Here is a 14,762-nt window from a genome sequence, read left to right on the forward strand (position 1 = left end):
TCACCTGCCTGGACCCGCCAGGCGCAGGCACTGGGGCAAACCATAGCCATTGGGGCGAACCTGTCTTCCTGGGAGGCTTCTTCACCGCTGCCTGCCATTTACCTGGAGCTGAACAGTGACTGAGACTATGATCGTCCTCCTTTTAAGAAACGTGTATAATTATCATTATTCTTTATTAAAGGTGGCTGTTTCCATGAAACTGACAGATGTGATCGTGAAAGAAACATTTAAGCCAAGGAATCAGCTCTCTCTCCACACATTCCCAGAAGGCAGAGACCACATCTTTTAAAATACAGAGATGCGGTGGTGGCGAACGCCTTTAATCCTAGCACTCAGGAGGCAGTGGCAGGCGGATTTCTGAGTTCGAGGCCAGCCTGGTCTACAAAGTGAGTTCCAGGACAGCCAGGGCTACACAGAGAAACCCTGTCTCGAAAAAACAAATTAATTAATTAATTAAAATAAAATACAGAGATAAGGCCAGGCTTGTTGGCTAATGCCTTCAATCCCAGCATTTTGATGGCAAAAGAGGCCAGTTTCTGTGAACTGGTGGACACCCTGGTCTTCATAGAGAGGAAATCCAGGCGAGCCGGGGGTGCATAGTGAGAACTTGCCTCAAAAACTAAAGAAAAAGGCAGCTTGGATCCCAAGACTCAGAAGGCAGGCATATCTTTGAAGTTTGAAGCTAGTCTACAAAGTTAAGTTCCAGGATAGCCACACGAAACGACTCGAAAAACAAAAACGTAATGAGAAGAAAATGAAATACGGAGTAAGGTCCAGAGAAGAAAAAGCTACCTGGAGCAAGTGGGAAGTTAGAGACTACGTGAGTCACTTAGCAGAGATGGATTCTGGAAATGGTGGTGGGCTCTCCCACTGAGTCAACACTAAGGAGAGTACCCTGTCATAGTCCATGCAAGAATGTTACCACCGTGCATATAAGACCAAATTAGAGTCCCTTATTAGTTGGCAACTAGTGGGCAGGCTCTTGTCCCAAAGCACACTGCATCAAAGCTCAGGTATACGGCATTTATTGAGCTAAAAACCAGTGACATTTGCAGTCAGATGTAGGTGACAGGAACCAGAATATTTGTTTTGGTATGCATTTGGCAGACGTTTTTGGCTGTACATCTCAGCCATGGTCAGCTCACTATATCGGCTTTCCAAGATCTCAGCAGAGGCGTGAACTAGTAGTTCAGGATCAAACAGGTTCTGACAGATACTTTAGAACATATATGTAAGTGGGCAGCCGGTCACCCAACTAGATTCTGTGTCCCCCACTTCTTCCAAATAGGTTGTGGGGATGTAACCAAATGATTGTCGGTGGTGCTTTGGGTCAGGAGCCCCAAGAATTTTTGCCTTAACTCTTAATTTCTGCATTGCTAAAGCACTGATATTTCACATTCAGAGATTTGTGGAGTTCTGACCTTTTCTGGCTGGGGGGAGGGGGAGCCAATGGAAATGAAGTCAGAGATGAGCATTCCTCTACTTCCCATGAAATGAAAGAACACTAGGTTAAATGCCTAGCACATTAAAAACAAACCCCAGCCCTCTCCATTTCCCACCCCCTTCCTTATTCTGAGAGATGACCCTAATCAGGAACCACCAGCTTAGGCTGAGAACTGGCAGTATCATGAGCAGTCGAGAGCCCACTGCCAGGCCCAGGCCAATTCTCTCTAAATTTAAGGAGAGGAATTTTTGAATTTGAATGGTTTTGGCCATTGTCTTAAAATATTTTATTCCAAACAATGGTCATTCTTCACATTAAGACATGGGGGGGGTGTCACTAGGTTGTTCTGCTGGCCTGTGTAGCTCAGGTTAGCCTCAAGCTAAAGACATGTGTCTTGATACCCGACTTCTAAGACTTATTTTCATCCAGGATCTCAAGTAGCCCAGGCTGGCTTGGAACTTGCCTTGTAGCTGAAAATGGTGCCTTAAACTCTGATCTTCCTGATTGCCGGGTGTTGGCATTACAGGTGTGCAGCCACACCTTGGATAAAAACCCACAAAGCTTTTAGGTTTTGGGTTTTTTTTTTTTTTTTAAGGTCTTGTTATCCATCTTAGGCTGATGTGGAACTCTATGTTAATACTGTTTCAACCTCCCAATGTTGCAACTACAGGTGTATTCCACTACACCCAGCTCACAGTTCAAATGAGGGGAGTGTTTACTAGCAAGTCTGATGACCTTAGTTTGATGTTGGAATTTACACGTAAGAGAAACGCCTCCTACAAACTGTTCTCTGACCTCCACATTCACACCCATATGCACAGAATTTTTAAAAAAGTAAAACATTTAAGAATCCTCAATGAGACAACACGATCTATTTGTCAATTCAATCACTTCATTAGAAAAGCCTTGTTTTGTCATCTATGCCAGGATAGAAAAATGTAGTAGACTGAGTTGGTTGAAAGAGAGAAAAAAAAAAAAAAAGAACATTTCCAAGTTAAAAATATTCCTCAAAATATGCTTTTGTCAATGTCACCTGCATCTTTTTTTTTTTTGAGATTTATTTTATGAGTTCACTGTAGCTGTACAGATAGTTGTGAGCCTTCATGTTTGTTGAGAATTGAACTGTAGGATCTCTTGCTCAGTCCCTGCTTGCTCCGGCCCAAAGATTTATTACTATACATACACTGTAACTGTCTTCTGACACACCAGATGGCGTCAGATCTCACTACTGGTGGTTGAGTCACCATGTGGTTGCTGGGATTTGAATACGGGACCCTCGGAAGAGCATTCAGTGCTCTTAATCACCAAGTCAACTCACCAGCCCTCCTGTACCTTTCTATGGACCTCAAATACTGTTTCTTTTCTCTATCCAGAATCTATGCACTAAAAACATTAAAACACGGGCCAGGTGGTGGTGGCTCACGCCTTTAATCCCAGCGCTGGGGGTGGGGGTGGCAGAGGCAGGCGGATTTCTGAGTTAGAGGCCAGCCTGGTCTACAAAGTGAGTTCCAGGACAGCCAGAGCTACACAGAGAAACCCTGTCTCGAAAAATCAAACCTCCCCCACCCCCCAAATTAAAACACAGTCTTCCAAGATGCCCACTAGTAACCAGAGGAACAACTTAAGAGTGATCAGTTCTTTCAGGAATCAAACTCAAGCCATCCTCGTCTTTCCCTTCTGAGCCATCTCACCTCTCGTTTCCCATCTTTTCATTTTAAGACAGGGTCTTGCTTTGTAGTCCAAGAAAACCTTAAACTTCTACCCCCTTTGCTGGGGGGGGGGAGGCAGAGCAGTTAGGCTATGTAGCATAACATAGGTTTTTTTTGTTGTTTTTTACTTCCAATGTTTTGGCTGCATGCATATACAAATACCACTATGTGCCTGGTGCCAAGGAGACCAGAAGAGGGCAGTAGATCCGTTAGAAATGTTGTTACAGGTGATTGACATTAGTCTTGGTGCTGGAGCCAGGACCCCACAGGCAGGTCCTATACAAGAGGAGCAAGTTCTGTTATCTGCTTAACAGTCTCCTTACCCAGTTTTTTTGTTTTTTGTTTTTTGTTTTTTTTTTTTTTGAGAAAAGGGTTTTACTATGTTGGCTCTGCCTGGAACTTTAGAGCAAGATTACCTCACATACCTCACTTGCTGAGTTTTGAAATTAAGGGCACACACAACCACCCCCATGCAGTTTTTCAAAACTGGCTAGCCTCAAAACTCCACCTGCCTCTGCCTCTCAAGTGCAGACAGATCACTCTGCATGAACTAAGAATAAGTGACAATCCAAGGCCATCATTATGCTAAGAATGTTCTTTTGTTCATGTGTCTAAGCACAACTGTGGATTCAGTTCCTTTTTTCCATCTCTACATAGATTCTGGAACTAAAAACTCAAGCCACCAAGCTTATGTGGCAACAGCCAACAGAAGATCCATAGAACTCTTCGTAGCTCTACAAATTAATAAAACAGTGCGTTCTTCTATCACCAGCTTTTCCTTACTGAAGACATTACTTAGCATAGAAAGAAAAGTCCAAACTGTCATCTTTCAGTCCTCCACATTCCCCTCTTTAATATGGTATTTTGTTCTATATACATTGATGAAAATTTAAAACAAACAAAAGGAACTTTAGTCAAAACTCCCCTTCCTCCTCCAGCTTTATTGGAATAGTTTAAAATTACATTTTCTATTTTCTAGGACTTCAGTTGCTTTTTCCATCTGACTTTTAAAAACTGATTACAGCAAATGAAACACAGTTGTCTAAGTGATATAGTATACAAAAATAACATCTTGATTTCTGTGAAAATGCATTTCTCTGCAATTCCTGAATAGCTCCAAATTATGCTAACTCTGAGCATCGGATGTTTACTCTGGGTTTTAGATTTAGTCTTTGAAAAAATGTGTTCTACACCTTTGCCATCACCATCTGTACGTCCAGCATCGTCACTGGGATGAAGCTGCTTCTGTGTTAGGCTTTGAGCCAGATTCCCTGGCATAGCCTTCAACACATTTGTCTTTTCAGTTTACTCCCAACTCAACTGTATATTCTGAGGGCCTGATGCAGATGTTACTCGATGTTATTTAATAGCTACTGAGGTCAGACAATCCAAGGCCGTCATTATGCTAAGAATTAAAGTTATTTATGGAAGCTTAGATGCTTCCAGAATTGGTTTTACCTCCTACATGGGAACACACTCAAACCCAGAAGGGCTTACTGGTCTGACTGAACTCTTCCCATTCATTAATCCCTATTCACCAGTGGCACGGAAAGGGGGTTCTTTAACAAAGCATTATACATAACACCTCTACCAAACTAAACATAAACTTTTTTTGTAGTTAAATGCAGAAATTCGGTTTTTTCCACCCCTTTCCTCCTTTTACACTGCAAGTAAAGCTCACTGGCCTGGGAACAGCCTCTATCTGCCAACCTTTGGCCAGTGAAGAGGATTCAGAGAAAATAATACAACCATCAATCAGAAAAAGGAGGGGCGACAAAGGAAAATAATTAGGCTGTAGCCTCAATTGTGCATTCCCGTGCAAGATGCCCTGACTCGCCACAGCGGTAACAGTTGACTTCACTTGTCTTGCTGCAATTGATGGCTACATGACCAGTTTCACCACACCTGAAAAAAAAAAAAATTACATAGTTTTGACATTGCTTCTCAGAACAAATAACACCGTTCTCAAATCAATGGTCAATACAGAAAAAGAAAAAAAAAAACTTATGAACACAAATAAGTATATTTTTCTTTGTAAGACTATTTCTCTTTTATGAGACATTACTGCCCAGGTTGTTTTTAAATCCCTTACAGTGCACGCAATTGTTTTCTTCCTTCTTTAAAAGGGCTTTACTTTTGAAAACAGTCTCATATAAAAGTCAACGCAAGCCGTAAACACAACCTTCTAGCTCTGTGCTGTGACTACAGGAGTTAAATCATCGTACCCAGCTAAGAGTCTACATCTTTATCTTCTAACCAAGAACAGAGAAGAGTAAAAACTAGGTTCTCAAAAACCTTGTCATAAGAGATTAACTAGTTCCAAGCCCAAAACATCAGCAAAGATGATGTTATTTGTAAATGAATCCCTAAGGTTTCATTTATATGCTCCAATAGCACTTAGTAACTACACCACACACAAGCCATAGTGTTTATATAGCTATACTCTTGACTTCCCATATATGACAGGTTTTTGTTTCATCCTTCTCTACGGGATACATACAGACTTGCACAATTTCTTTCACACTCACTGAGACCTTACTACTCCAAACTGTACACTTTATCTTGGTTCTGTGGCAGTGTCTGCCTACCAGGTTTGAGGTCCTAGGTCCAATAACCTAGCACCACAAAAGGAGAACCAGGAGCAGGGTTTCTTTACTAGGAGTGGTAAACTGCCTCAAATTGAGGGGCCAATTAGGGCTACATAGTAAACTCATCTCAAAAGAGGGAAAGACAAGACTGCTCAGAAAGTAAAGCCATCTGTTTGCCACTAAGCCTGAATCTACCCCACAAAGGAGATCAAGTCACAAGCCGTTCAACAGACACTACCTGCACAAAAATCTCCACGTTTTCAGTACCACTTCATGACTCACCTATAGCACTTCACCTTGGTGCAGTCTTTTTGAATATGTCCAAATTCACCACAAGAATAGCACTTCTGCTCATCCGCGTGGTCACAGTCACGAGCCAGATGGCCTGGCTTGCCACAATTGTAGCAGCATTGCTCTCGCTCTCTCTTGGGCTCCTTGCAGTCCTTGGCAATGTGGCCACCTCTACCGCAGTTATAGCAGGCTTCAACAATAAGGAAAAGAAGCAGACCAAGACTATAAAACCTTTATAAAGTAGTATATTTAAACCACATGCTACAAACCCTTCCAAAGCTGTGTGTAAGTACACACTCACCTCTCCCAAGAGTATCAAGTGTTAAATACTTACCATCCTCCTGCAGATCACAATCCTTGGCAAGATGACCAGACTCACCACAGCGGTAGCAGATGTCAGGGAGAGACGAGGAAACAAACTGGAACCCTATTTTGAGTAGAAACAAAAAGAATTGGGATAATCAGGCCAGTCTTGGTATTAATGAATGCTGGAGTACTTCAAAATTTTTTATTCGACAAAAATACCTCTATCCGAGGTAAAACCACCTCTGCCGCGGCTTCTCATTCCACGACCCCGACCTCCACCAGTAGGGCACTCCCTGGCCCAGTGGCCAGATCGTCCACACTTGAAGCATTCGTTGCTGCTCATAGCTGCAGTTAGAGCTTTGGAATATCAAAAAATATCATTAAACACTTAGAATTCTTACTGGTTAGAAAGACCAGTACCAATCTATTTACTTGTGCTTCATACACCTACCATATGCAAAATGAAAAACTCTGAAACTATATCTTACAAACTTCTAAATGGGGCATATATGTATTAACATGCCCGTGTTAATAATCTCAGAAATATCTCAATATTCCTGGTCCAGCTTAAGTGTGTGTGTGTGTGTGTGTGTGTGTGTGTGTGTGTATGTATGCACGCGCACGCCATATATGCTTACTGCTCAAGGAAAATTAAAATATGTATCACTCACTTTTACCCAGAAATACTAATTTAAAATTTCAAGCCAAGAACAGTGGCAGAGAATCCGGAGTTCTATCTAGGCCAGCCTGGGCTACATCTATTCACTTTCTCAAAAACTTGTTACCAAAAGTAAACCCACAGAGAGTTGAGCTCAGAAGTCTGTCTTAGACACTATGCAAACTGCCTTCTCCCAAAGTACTCTCTCTTATGTACAACTGCTGCATTTAATTAGGTCTTTTAGATTTTGACCATTCCCCATAGAAACGTAAAACATGGCTGAGAACTATGACTTTCACTACCTGTGACTCTCAGATTCTTCTGCACCCCCCCCCACTTGTCACACCCTTTTCCAACTTTTAAGAGCCATCTCAATGCTAAGTCTATTACAAAAAATTTGACCATATCTCCCAGCCACATTAAAACTCAGGGTACTTGTTAACAGCTATCAAATCACACTAACAATGCTTTTAATCATATTCCTGGAGGGCTGAGATTGAGTCGGCTCACCTTTGAGTCACTGCAGCATACCACATAGTGATCCTTTTAGTAGCAGTTATATAAGATGGCTTTTGTGGAGATGGGGAGGCCTTAAATTATACAGACCCAATTAAATATAACCAAATACTAACAGGATAGCACTAAAAATGCTTGGTATCACAAGTTACTCTATCACTAATCACTAATTTACTATGTTAATGTCTTCAATTAAGTACTCACTAAGGGTACATCACCCAAACTTTCTCAAATCATAGGTGTGATCCTATGCATGCAGATTTTTAGGAGCAAAGGCTTTTGCTTTCAATAGGGATCAAGGCTCAAAACAACAAACTAGTCAAACAAACAAAAATCCCTCCAGGCTGGAGATTGCTCAACAGTTACAAGTACTTGCTGCTTGTGGAAGGACTAGAATTCCCTTCCTAACATTGGCATGGCTCCAGTTCCAGGACACTGTACACCCTTCTTCTGACCTCCACTAGCACCAGCTACAACACATATGGCACACACATGCAGACAGAGTCATATAAAATAAAAGTGCTAGTAAAAAGAGCAAATCAAGGAGGTTCTAAGTGGAGGGAAAAAGTATCTAAAAATCGAAGAGTAGTTGAGAATTCCCACCAGAGGTAACTAAAATGAGCCAGCAGCCAAGCCTCTGTCTTACTGTTATTTGTCACACAAGCTCAGACCTCTGTAGAATTACTATCTCGAAGTGCTACATAAAATGACAATATGAAATAACAAAATATTGGGCTGGAACTGTAGTTTAGTATAGTGTTGGCCTAGCATTCTTGAAGCCCTGGGTTCCATCTCTAGGACATAGGCACAGACAGACACAGACACACACACAACCTTAAAAGAAAGAAAATGTAAAAGGCAGTATTATCGGGCTCAGTGGCAGGTGCAACATAGGCTGCATATGACTCTATTCCAAAAAGAGTTGGGGAAGGTAGAAGAAATAAATTAAAAATGATTCCAGTGTCTCACCTATTGTAGTTTTTATTTGGTTTATCTAAACGAATAGATACTTTCTGCATTGAGGTTTAAATTACATATAAGAAGCAGCATGTATGTGTGTATTCTCCTTTATCACTTAGCTAGCCTTAGTGAATTTAGAGGCAAACTGTTGACATCTTGTCAGTACGAGGTTCTACCTGTATGGCTTTAATAGGTAAGTCACTTGTTCTCAGATTTGTTGTTGTTCTGTTTATTATTGTTTTTTTTTTTTTTCCGAGACAGGATTCTCTTTGTAGCACTCTGTCTTGGAAGTCTAGACCAGGTTGGCCTTGAATTCAGCCTGCCTCTGCCTCCCTAGTGCTGGGGTTAAATGAATGTGCCACCAAACCCAGCCACCCTGTTTCCTTGTTAAAAGGGAATAAGGATACATAACTTGAAGAGTGGTTAAGATAGTAGACTATGTAATTATGGCTGACATAGTAGATACTCAGCTATTAAGCCTTTGCACAGGTAGTCAGGACATGCAGATACAGATAAAATTAACCAAGGTCAGAGTAGTGAATTATAGGGTAAAACAGTTTTCTTATGGTTGGTACTCTTATTTTTCATCATGGTGGCCAGAATCAGGTAACAGACTGTATCTTGCTTTTTATTATATCTAGTTTGTTACAACAACAGAGTGTGGTATTGTGGTGCCATGCCAATTTATTGGAGCATAGATGTATGTTCAGAGGGCAAGAACTGCCCTGTGGTCTCAGTATAACAACTGTGATAAGGCAAGGATAACCCTTTGCTTGGGAAATAGAACTTAAGGGTCTAGAGGATAAAAATGGATATAAATCACTGTGTTAAGAAGGCCAGATGAAATAGTAAAGTTAGCTCAACACACATCATAGTTGGTGGTGAGGGCCCTGTATCTTTGAGGTGATATAACAAATGGGTAGCCAAGTTAACTGGCTAACCTGAACTTAACCATGATTCTGGGATCTTTTTATACTGCTAAGATACTAGCAAGAGGAAGAGAACACACATCTGTTGTCTAACAGCAGTGAAAAGGAGTGTTCTGGGTTTGGACATAGGAGGCAGTCCTCAAATTTAAGAGATGGGCCTCAGTTCTGGTATTAAATGAGTGTGTCACCACTCCTGGATTTTCCTGCCCTTTTAAAACAAGTTTATTCTGTAGCCTAGGCAGGCTTCAAATGTATTTGCAATCCTGTCCATCCTCCCCAAGTACTGGGATGGAATAGGCCTTTATCACCACACCTGGCTTGTATTCATAATGTGCAAAGCCTTCCTATTTGCATGAGGCCATAAGTTCACTTTATTATCCCAAGTATTTAGCAACCTGAAGTTAGACAGTGCCAAAACAAGAGCCCTATTAAGTGAGGCAGTGTGGAAAAGAGCATTCTCCACATAGTCAGCCAGGGTGCCTTGCTTGGTGTTAGTACTCTGGTTCTCAACTTACTGTCAGGAGGGAGTAGAGGGAGGCAAAATCTCTCTGGAAATGCATTCACCTAACAATCACTCCAGCAGTGCCTTATTCACTATATGTTTTTAGGTCTAAAAGGTAAAAAGCCATACATCATTACAAAATCTTAACATTTGCAGTTGTTCAACTGCCAGAATATAAGCCCTTGGTCTTCAGCTGACTTGGCTTAAAACATTTTACAAACTGCACATCTCTTTGAAATAATTTACCTCTTGGTATTAATATGAAAATAATCCAAATACAATAATTTCCTAATGTGAAGTAGGAGGTAAATAGCCAGATATCGTACTGTTAAGAGTTTTAAAAACTTGTTACGAGTTGTAATTTGAGGGAAAAATTAAGCCCTTAATTCAGCCCTTGGGATTCCAATAAATTATTCCTTTTATAGTCCAGCATACAAAGAGTTCCTTGTAGACAAGCAGCAAACTTAAGCTTTAAAAGAAAAAAAAAAGCACCTAGGACTATGCGGGTTACAATTTGATAAGCTTGAATTTTAACCAAAGTAACTTTCAGTTTTTCAGACTTAAAGAATAAAGTGATAAGGATCACAGTTTATGTATCTTTTTTTAAAACTTTCAAAATCTTAAATTCAATATATACTAGGAGCAAATGGCTAACAAATTTGCAAATTTAAAATTAATCCATTGTCATAAGTCTCTCCAGAATTGGGTCAAGCAACAGGAAATGGTAATTTTTATCACATAAAACTACATCTGGGGGTAAATTGGGGATATAACTTAATTCCCTTTTACTTTAATGCAGTCAGATTGAGTGTCGTGGTTTCTTGTCTATTTTGTGTCTTCAAGAATATTGCAAAAACCTAACCAGCCGATTGCTGTGCAATGTCTCCTTTTCCAAGACCCCCACCCCCACCCCAGATGTAGTCACTTCCTCTGAAAGTGCCTGGTGGCCGAGGCCATGTGCTTGACATGTGGCAACAGGCAAAAGGCTTCACCTATAAAATCAACACCTAAACCCAAGTGAGAACGATTAAACCGTCCTAAAACAGGTTTTCACGGTAATGAAAAATCTAGATTGATCTTTGCCAACTCTACTTCCGAGGCTTTCTTGTAATTTATATCCATTTAATCCGAGAAATATTGGCAAGGACTTCTGCCACCCTGATGGCCTTAAAGGCCTGACAACCTACGGGTCCTATCCACCCGGTTCCCGCTCCATTAAAAAAAAAAAGGGGGGGGGGGGGTGAGGGACCTAAGACTTGACTCTCATCGATCCAGGGAAAGGTGGTTTCTTTTGACTAACGATGTCGAATAAGCTGCTTAAGAATACGAACTACAAGAAATCAGGAGTTTGAATAAAGGTCGCCAGTACAGAGAACCGAATCCAGACTCCCAAGCCTTACAGCGGCGTGCGCGGGCTTCGTCACAGGCCAGGTCCTGAGGCCCCGCAGCCGCTGGCACATGGCCCGCCAGGCCTCCACCGGGCGCTCGGCCTGGGGACCTCCACCTCGACCAGGCTCTCGCCCCCGCCACACCGCCCCGTTCCAGGAGTTCCCGCCACACTGGCCCTCGGCGCTAGGCCCGCGCGCGACTCTCCTCGCCTCGGCCCCAAGGGCGCCGGGCCTCGTCGCCACACGGATGAGGCCTGCGTGGCCCTCGGGGCCAAGAGAGGGCCCCACGCTCCAGCCCTAGTGCCAGCGCCGCAGGACGGACAGGACGCCCGCCACAGTACGGCGGGCCAGAAACTGGAGCCGAGACGCCGCTCGGGCCGAGCCCCGCGCCTGACGCAGCAGGGCGCAGGCCGAGGTGCGGCCGCCATCGCGCCTCGCAGTTCCGGCCCTCCGTCCGTCTCGGCCGCACCAACCCCGCCACCTCCGTTGCGCAGGCTACACCCTCGCCTCTCACCTTCGGCGTCTGAGCTGCCCACAGCGGAGGAGACTCGGACGAAGAACCAAGAAGGCGACTCGCAAAGCAGCGGCTGTTTATTTTCAGGGTCCTTGCCTGCGCCACACGCGGGTCTGCACACGGCCCCACACACGCCGCTGCGCACGGCTCTCCTCCGCCTCGCCCACGGATCCAATCAGCGCAGGAAGCCAGGCCAGCCAATCAGAATCGCCCGCTGGGAGCGCGGCCTCGCGCGAGGGCGGCAGGGGCGGGGCGGACTGCTCCACGCCCAGCCTCTTCCGGCCCGCAGCGCTCGCGGCCTTCCCGCCCGTACCTGGGTTCCGTGTCTACGATGAGTGGTTCGCTGCTTTCCTACTAGCAGTTCGTCCCTCGAACCTTTGCTGGTTCTCTCCAGCCTACGGGGCTGATCCGGGCAGTGGTCGCAGCTTGCGGGAGCCAATCTCCCCCTGCCCGGCCTCCCCTAAGCCTGGTGGGGCTCAGAAGCAGACCAGGTTCCAATACACACACACTTAGGTTTGGGGGAAGGTCTTAGTGGCCTGATCATAGAAGCGGCTGTGGCTACCGTTACGGTCCATGAGATGCGTTTGGGTTTTGTGTTTCCTGGGTATAAACCGACAGCGCGCTGCTAGTGCCCCTGGCTTGCAATAGCCCCAAATGAAAATGCCTAATGAGGTTGAAGATGGTGACAGGTGATTTGTGTCACAACACTTCTTGTGACCCATAATGAATGACATCCCTAGGATTTGTGGATGAGAGGAGGCCAAGAAAGTTATTGCCTGGGCTGCCCCATTCAGGAGTGACCGTCGTTTGCATTTCATGGTGTCTCCAAAATAGATTGTGTGTGTAGTCATAGGTCCTCAAAGCAGAAGATAAATTTTTCCTGTAAGTCCTGGGTTTGATTCCCTAGCGTTACCACACACCCTGAAGACAATTTCTATATAAACTAAAGCATTCTAGAACTCTGTCCCGTTTTAATGATTTTTTTAATACAAACATGAAGAATCTGGAAATCTCAAGTCTCTTGAGTTCTAAAAAGTACTAAAATTTGTCTAGATTTTAGTTTCCGCTAGCGACTTACTCTTTAAACTTACACATGGGCCTGCAGAAATGACTTAGAAGTTGAGAGCAGCCAGGCGTGGTGGTGCATACCTTTAGTCGCTTGCACTTGAGAAGTAGAGGCAGTAGGATCTCTTGTCAGTCCAAGTTCATCTAATCTACATAACAAGTCCCAGGTCAGCCATAGCTACATAGTAAGACCTTTGGGCTGTAGATATGGTTTAGAAGAGCATTTGTCTCGCACAAGACTCTAGATTCCATTTCAACAGAAGAACAAAATGTTCAACCATAGTCAGACCCAGTCTCAAAATAAGCAAAAAAAAACAAAAACAAAAAACAAAAAAAAAAAAAAAACACCAGCAACAACACATGCTGCTATTGAAGAGAACCAGAATTCAGTTCCCAACACCTATATCCTACTAACAACTACATATAACTCCAGGTCCAGAGGATCTAATGTCCTCTAACTTAGGAGGTGCACATAAATATACCCAGCCACATACACATAAATCTTTGTTGTTGTTCTCGTTGTTTGAGGCAGGGTCTCTACATGGCCCTGGCCATCCTGCAACTCACTACTCATAGACCATGCTGATCTTGAACTCACAGAGCGTTGCAGATAAAGCAACTGCAGACAAGCAGCATCTTCATAAATTCTAGCAGTGAGTATGTATAAGGCAAAGCTATATATGAAGCCCCTACTGCTTCAAAACACGAGAACCCTAAACTGCTTTTTGCTTTTAAGACAGGATCTCACTATGTAGTCTTGCCTGGCCTCGAACTCAAAGATATCTGCCTGCCTTTACCTCTTTCTACTAGAATTAAAGGTGCATGACATCATACCAGTCTAAATTAATAATTTTTTGACTTGTTCCTAATTTACCATTTTAAGCACAATCACACATAAACTGTTTGATCTTTCTTTTAGGCCCAGGGATGGAATGTTTCTTATATTAAAAATTGCTTTGAAACTGGGCGTGGTGGTGTGACAACTGATGACTCTTCACTTGGCGCCCAACATTCTCTAATTATCACTATTCATGGAACCAGACTGGCCATGAGGCACTGTGATAGTTGGCAAGGAGATCTATAATGGAAGTTAACTTGTAGTTACTGAATATGTCCACCCATTTCACACAAAATGTTTAAAAATAAGGCAGAAAAACAAAACAAAACAAAACAGCTTTACCAAAAGCTGAGCTGTGGGTCAACCAAGACGGTTCACCAAGTAACATTGTCACTGCCTGGTTTCACAGCCTGGGCTTGATCTCTGAACCCAGATGTGAGAAGGAAAGAATGGATGCTCCTCCGCCCCCAACTTGTCCTCTGACCTCTATACACATGGGATAGCACATTTCCAAATATACACAAGCGTATACATACAAAAATATATAAATAAAGTATATTTTTTTAAGTTAAGCTGTCAATGATGCTGAAGAAATAGACTCCTGCTCTAGTCTCTGCCCTTGGGATGTGTTTTACCCATCCTCCATGCCTGTTCAATGTTAGGCATTGTGCGTAGTGTCACCTGGGTTACAAAGGTATTCAGTTATCCTCTAGACCTTGCTCTTGAAGAACTTGCCGGTTAGCAGGGGCCATAAGAAAGTACTGAATGTTGAAGAGAGGACCAGCGCTATGACTCAGCAGGATTCAGTCCTTAAAACAGGTCACAGTAGAGCAGCTACACTTGCCAACTCTCCATTTCCCATTCAGTGCCCAGCTGCATAGCACATGCCTTAGATTCTGCTGTCAGACTAGGATGATACATAGGTCTTTTCCTTTATGTTTTCTGTGCCAGCAGGGACACTGCTGTGACTTTACTTGGAAAGTATGTGGCTAAGGAAGAGGAGAACAGACTGATGTTTCCACCCATGTACGCCTCCAAAGCAGAAAGGGACTAG

At 43.2% G+C, this 14,762-nt stretch overlaps 2 protein-coding genes across 6 annotated transcripts; one reads left to right on the plus strand and one right to left on the minus strand.

Annotated features, from left to right (window-relative positions):
• Window positions 1-3,516: 3,516 nt before the first annotated feature.
• On the minus strand, window positions 3,517-12,008 carry Cnbp (cellular nucleic acid binding protein). Of its 5 annotated transcripts, none has more exons than NM_001109746.1 (5): window positions 11,806-12,008; window positions 6,579-6,695; window positions 6,367-6,459; window positions 6,024-6,222; window positions 3,517-5,058 (listed from the first exon to the last, which is right to left on the minus strand). In NM_001109746.1, the coding sequence occupies exons 2-5, from the start codon at window positions 6,679-6,681 to the stop codon at window positions 4,941-4,943; spliced, it is 513 nt and encodes a 170-aa protein (NP_001103216.1). In that variant the 5' UTR covers window positions 6,682-6,695; window positions 11,806-12,008; the 3' UTR covers window positions 3,517-4,940. The 5 variants fall into 5 exon arrangements, with proteins under 5 accessions (NP_001103216.1, NP_001103215.1, NP_001342124.1 ...); NM_001109745.1 differs by having other exon boundaries at window positions 6,024-6,225; NM_001355195.1 differs by having other exon boundaries at window positions 6,576-6,695.
• Gm44064 (predicted gene, 44064) lies at window positions 10,404-13,215 on the plus strand. Its single transcript, XM_030255689.1, has 2 exons — window positions 10,404-10,409; window positions 11,262-13,215. The coding sequence occupies exons 1-2, from the start codon at window positions 10,404-10,406 to the stop codon at window positions 12,138-12,140; spliced, it is 885 nt and encodes a 294-aa protein (XP_030111549.1). The 3' UTR covers window positions 12,141-13,215.
• Window positions 13,216-14,762: the final 1,547 nt, after the last annotated feature.

Source organism: Mus musculus, chromosome 6 (genome assembly GCF_000001635.26).
Source record: "Mus musculus strain C57BL/6J chromosome 6, GRCm38.p6 C57BL/6J".
Classification (NCBI taxonomy): domain Eukaryota; kingdom Metazoa; phylum Chordata; class Mammalia; order Rodentia; family Muridae; genus Mus; species Mus musculus.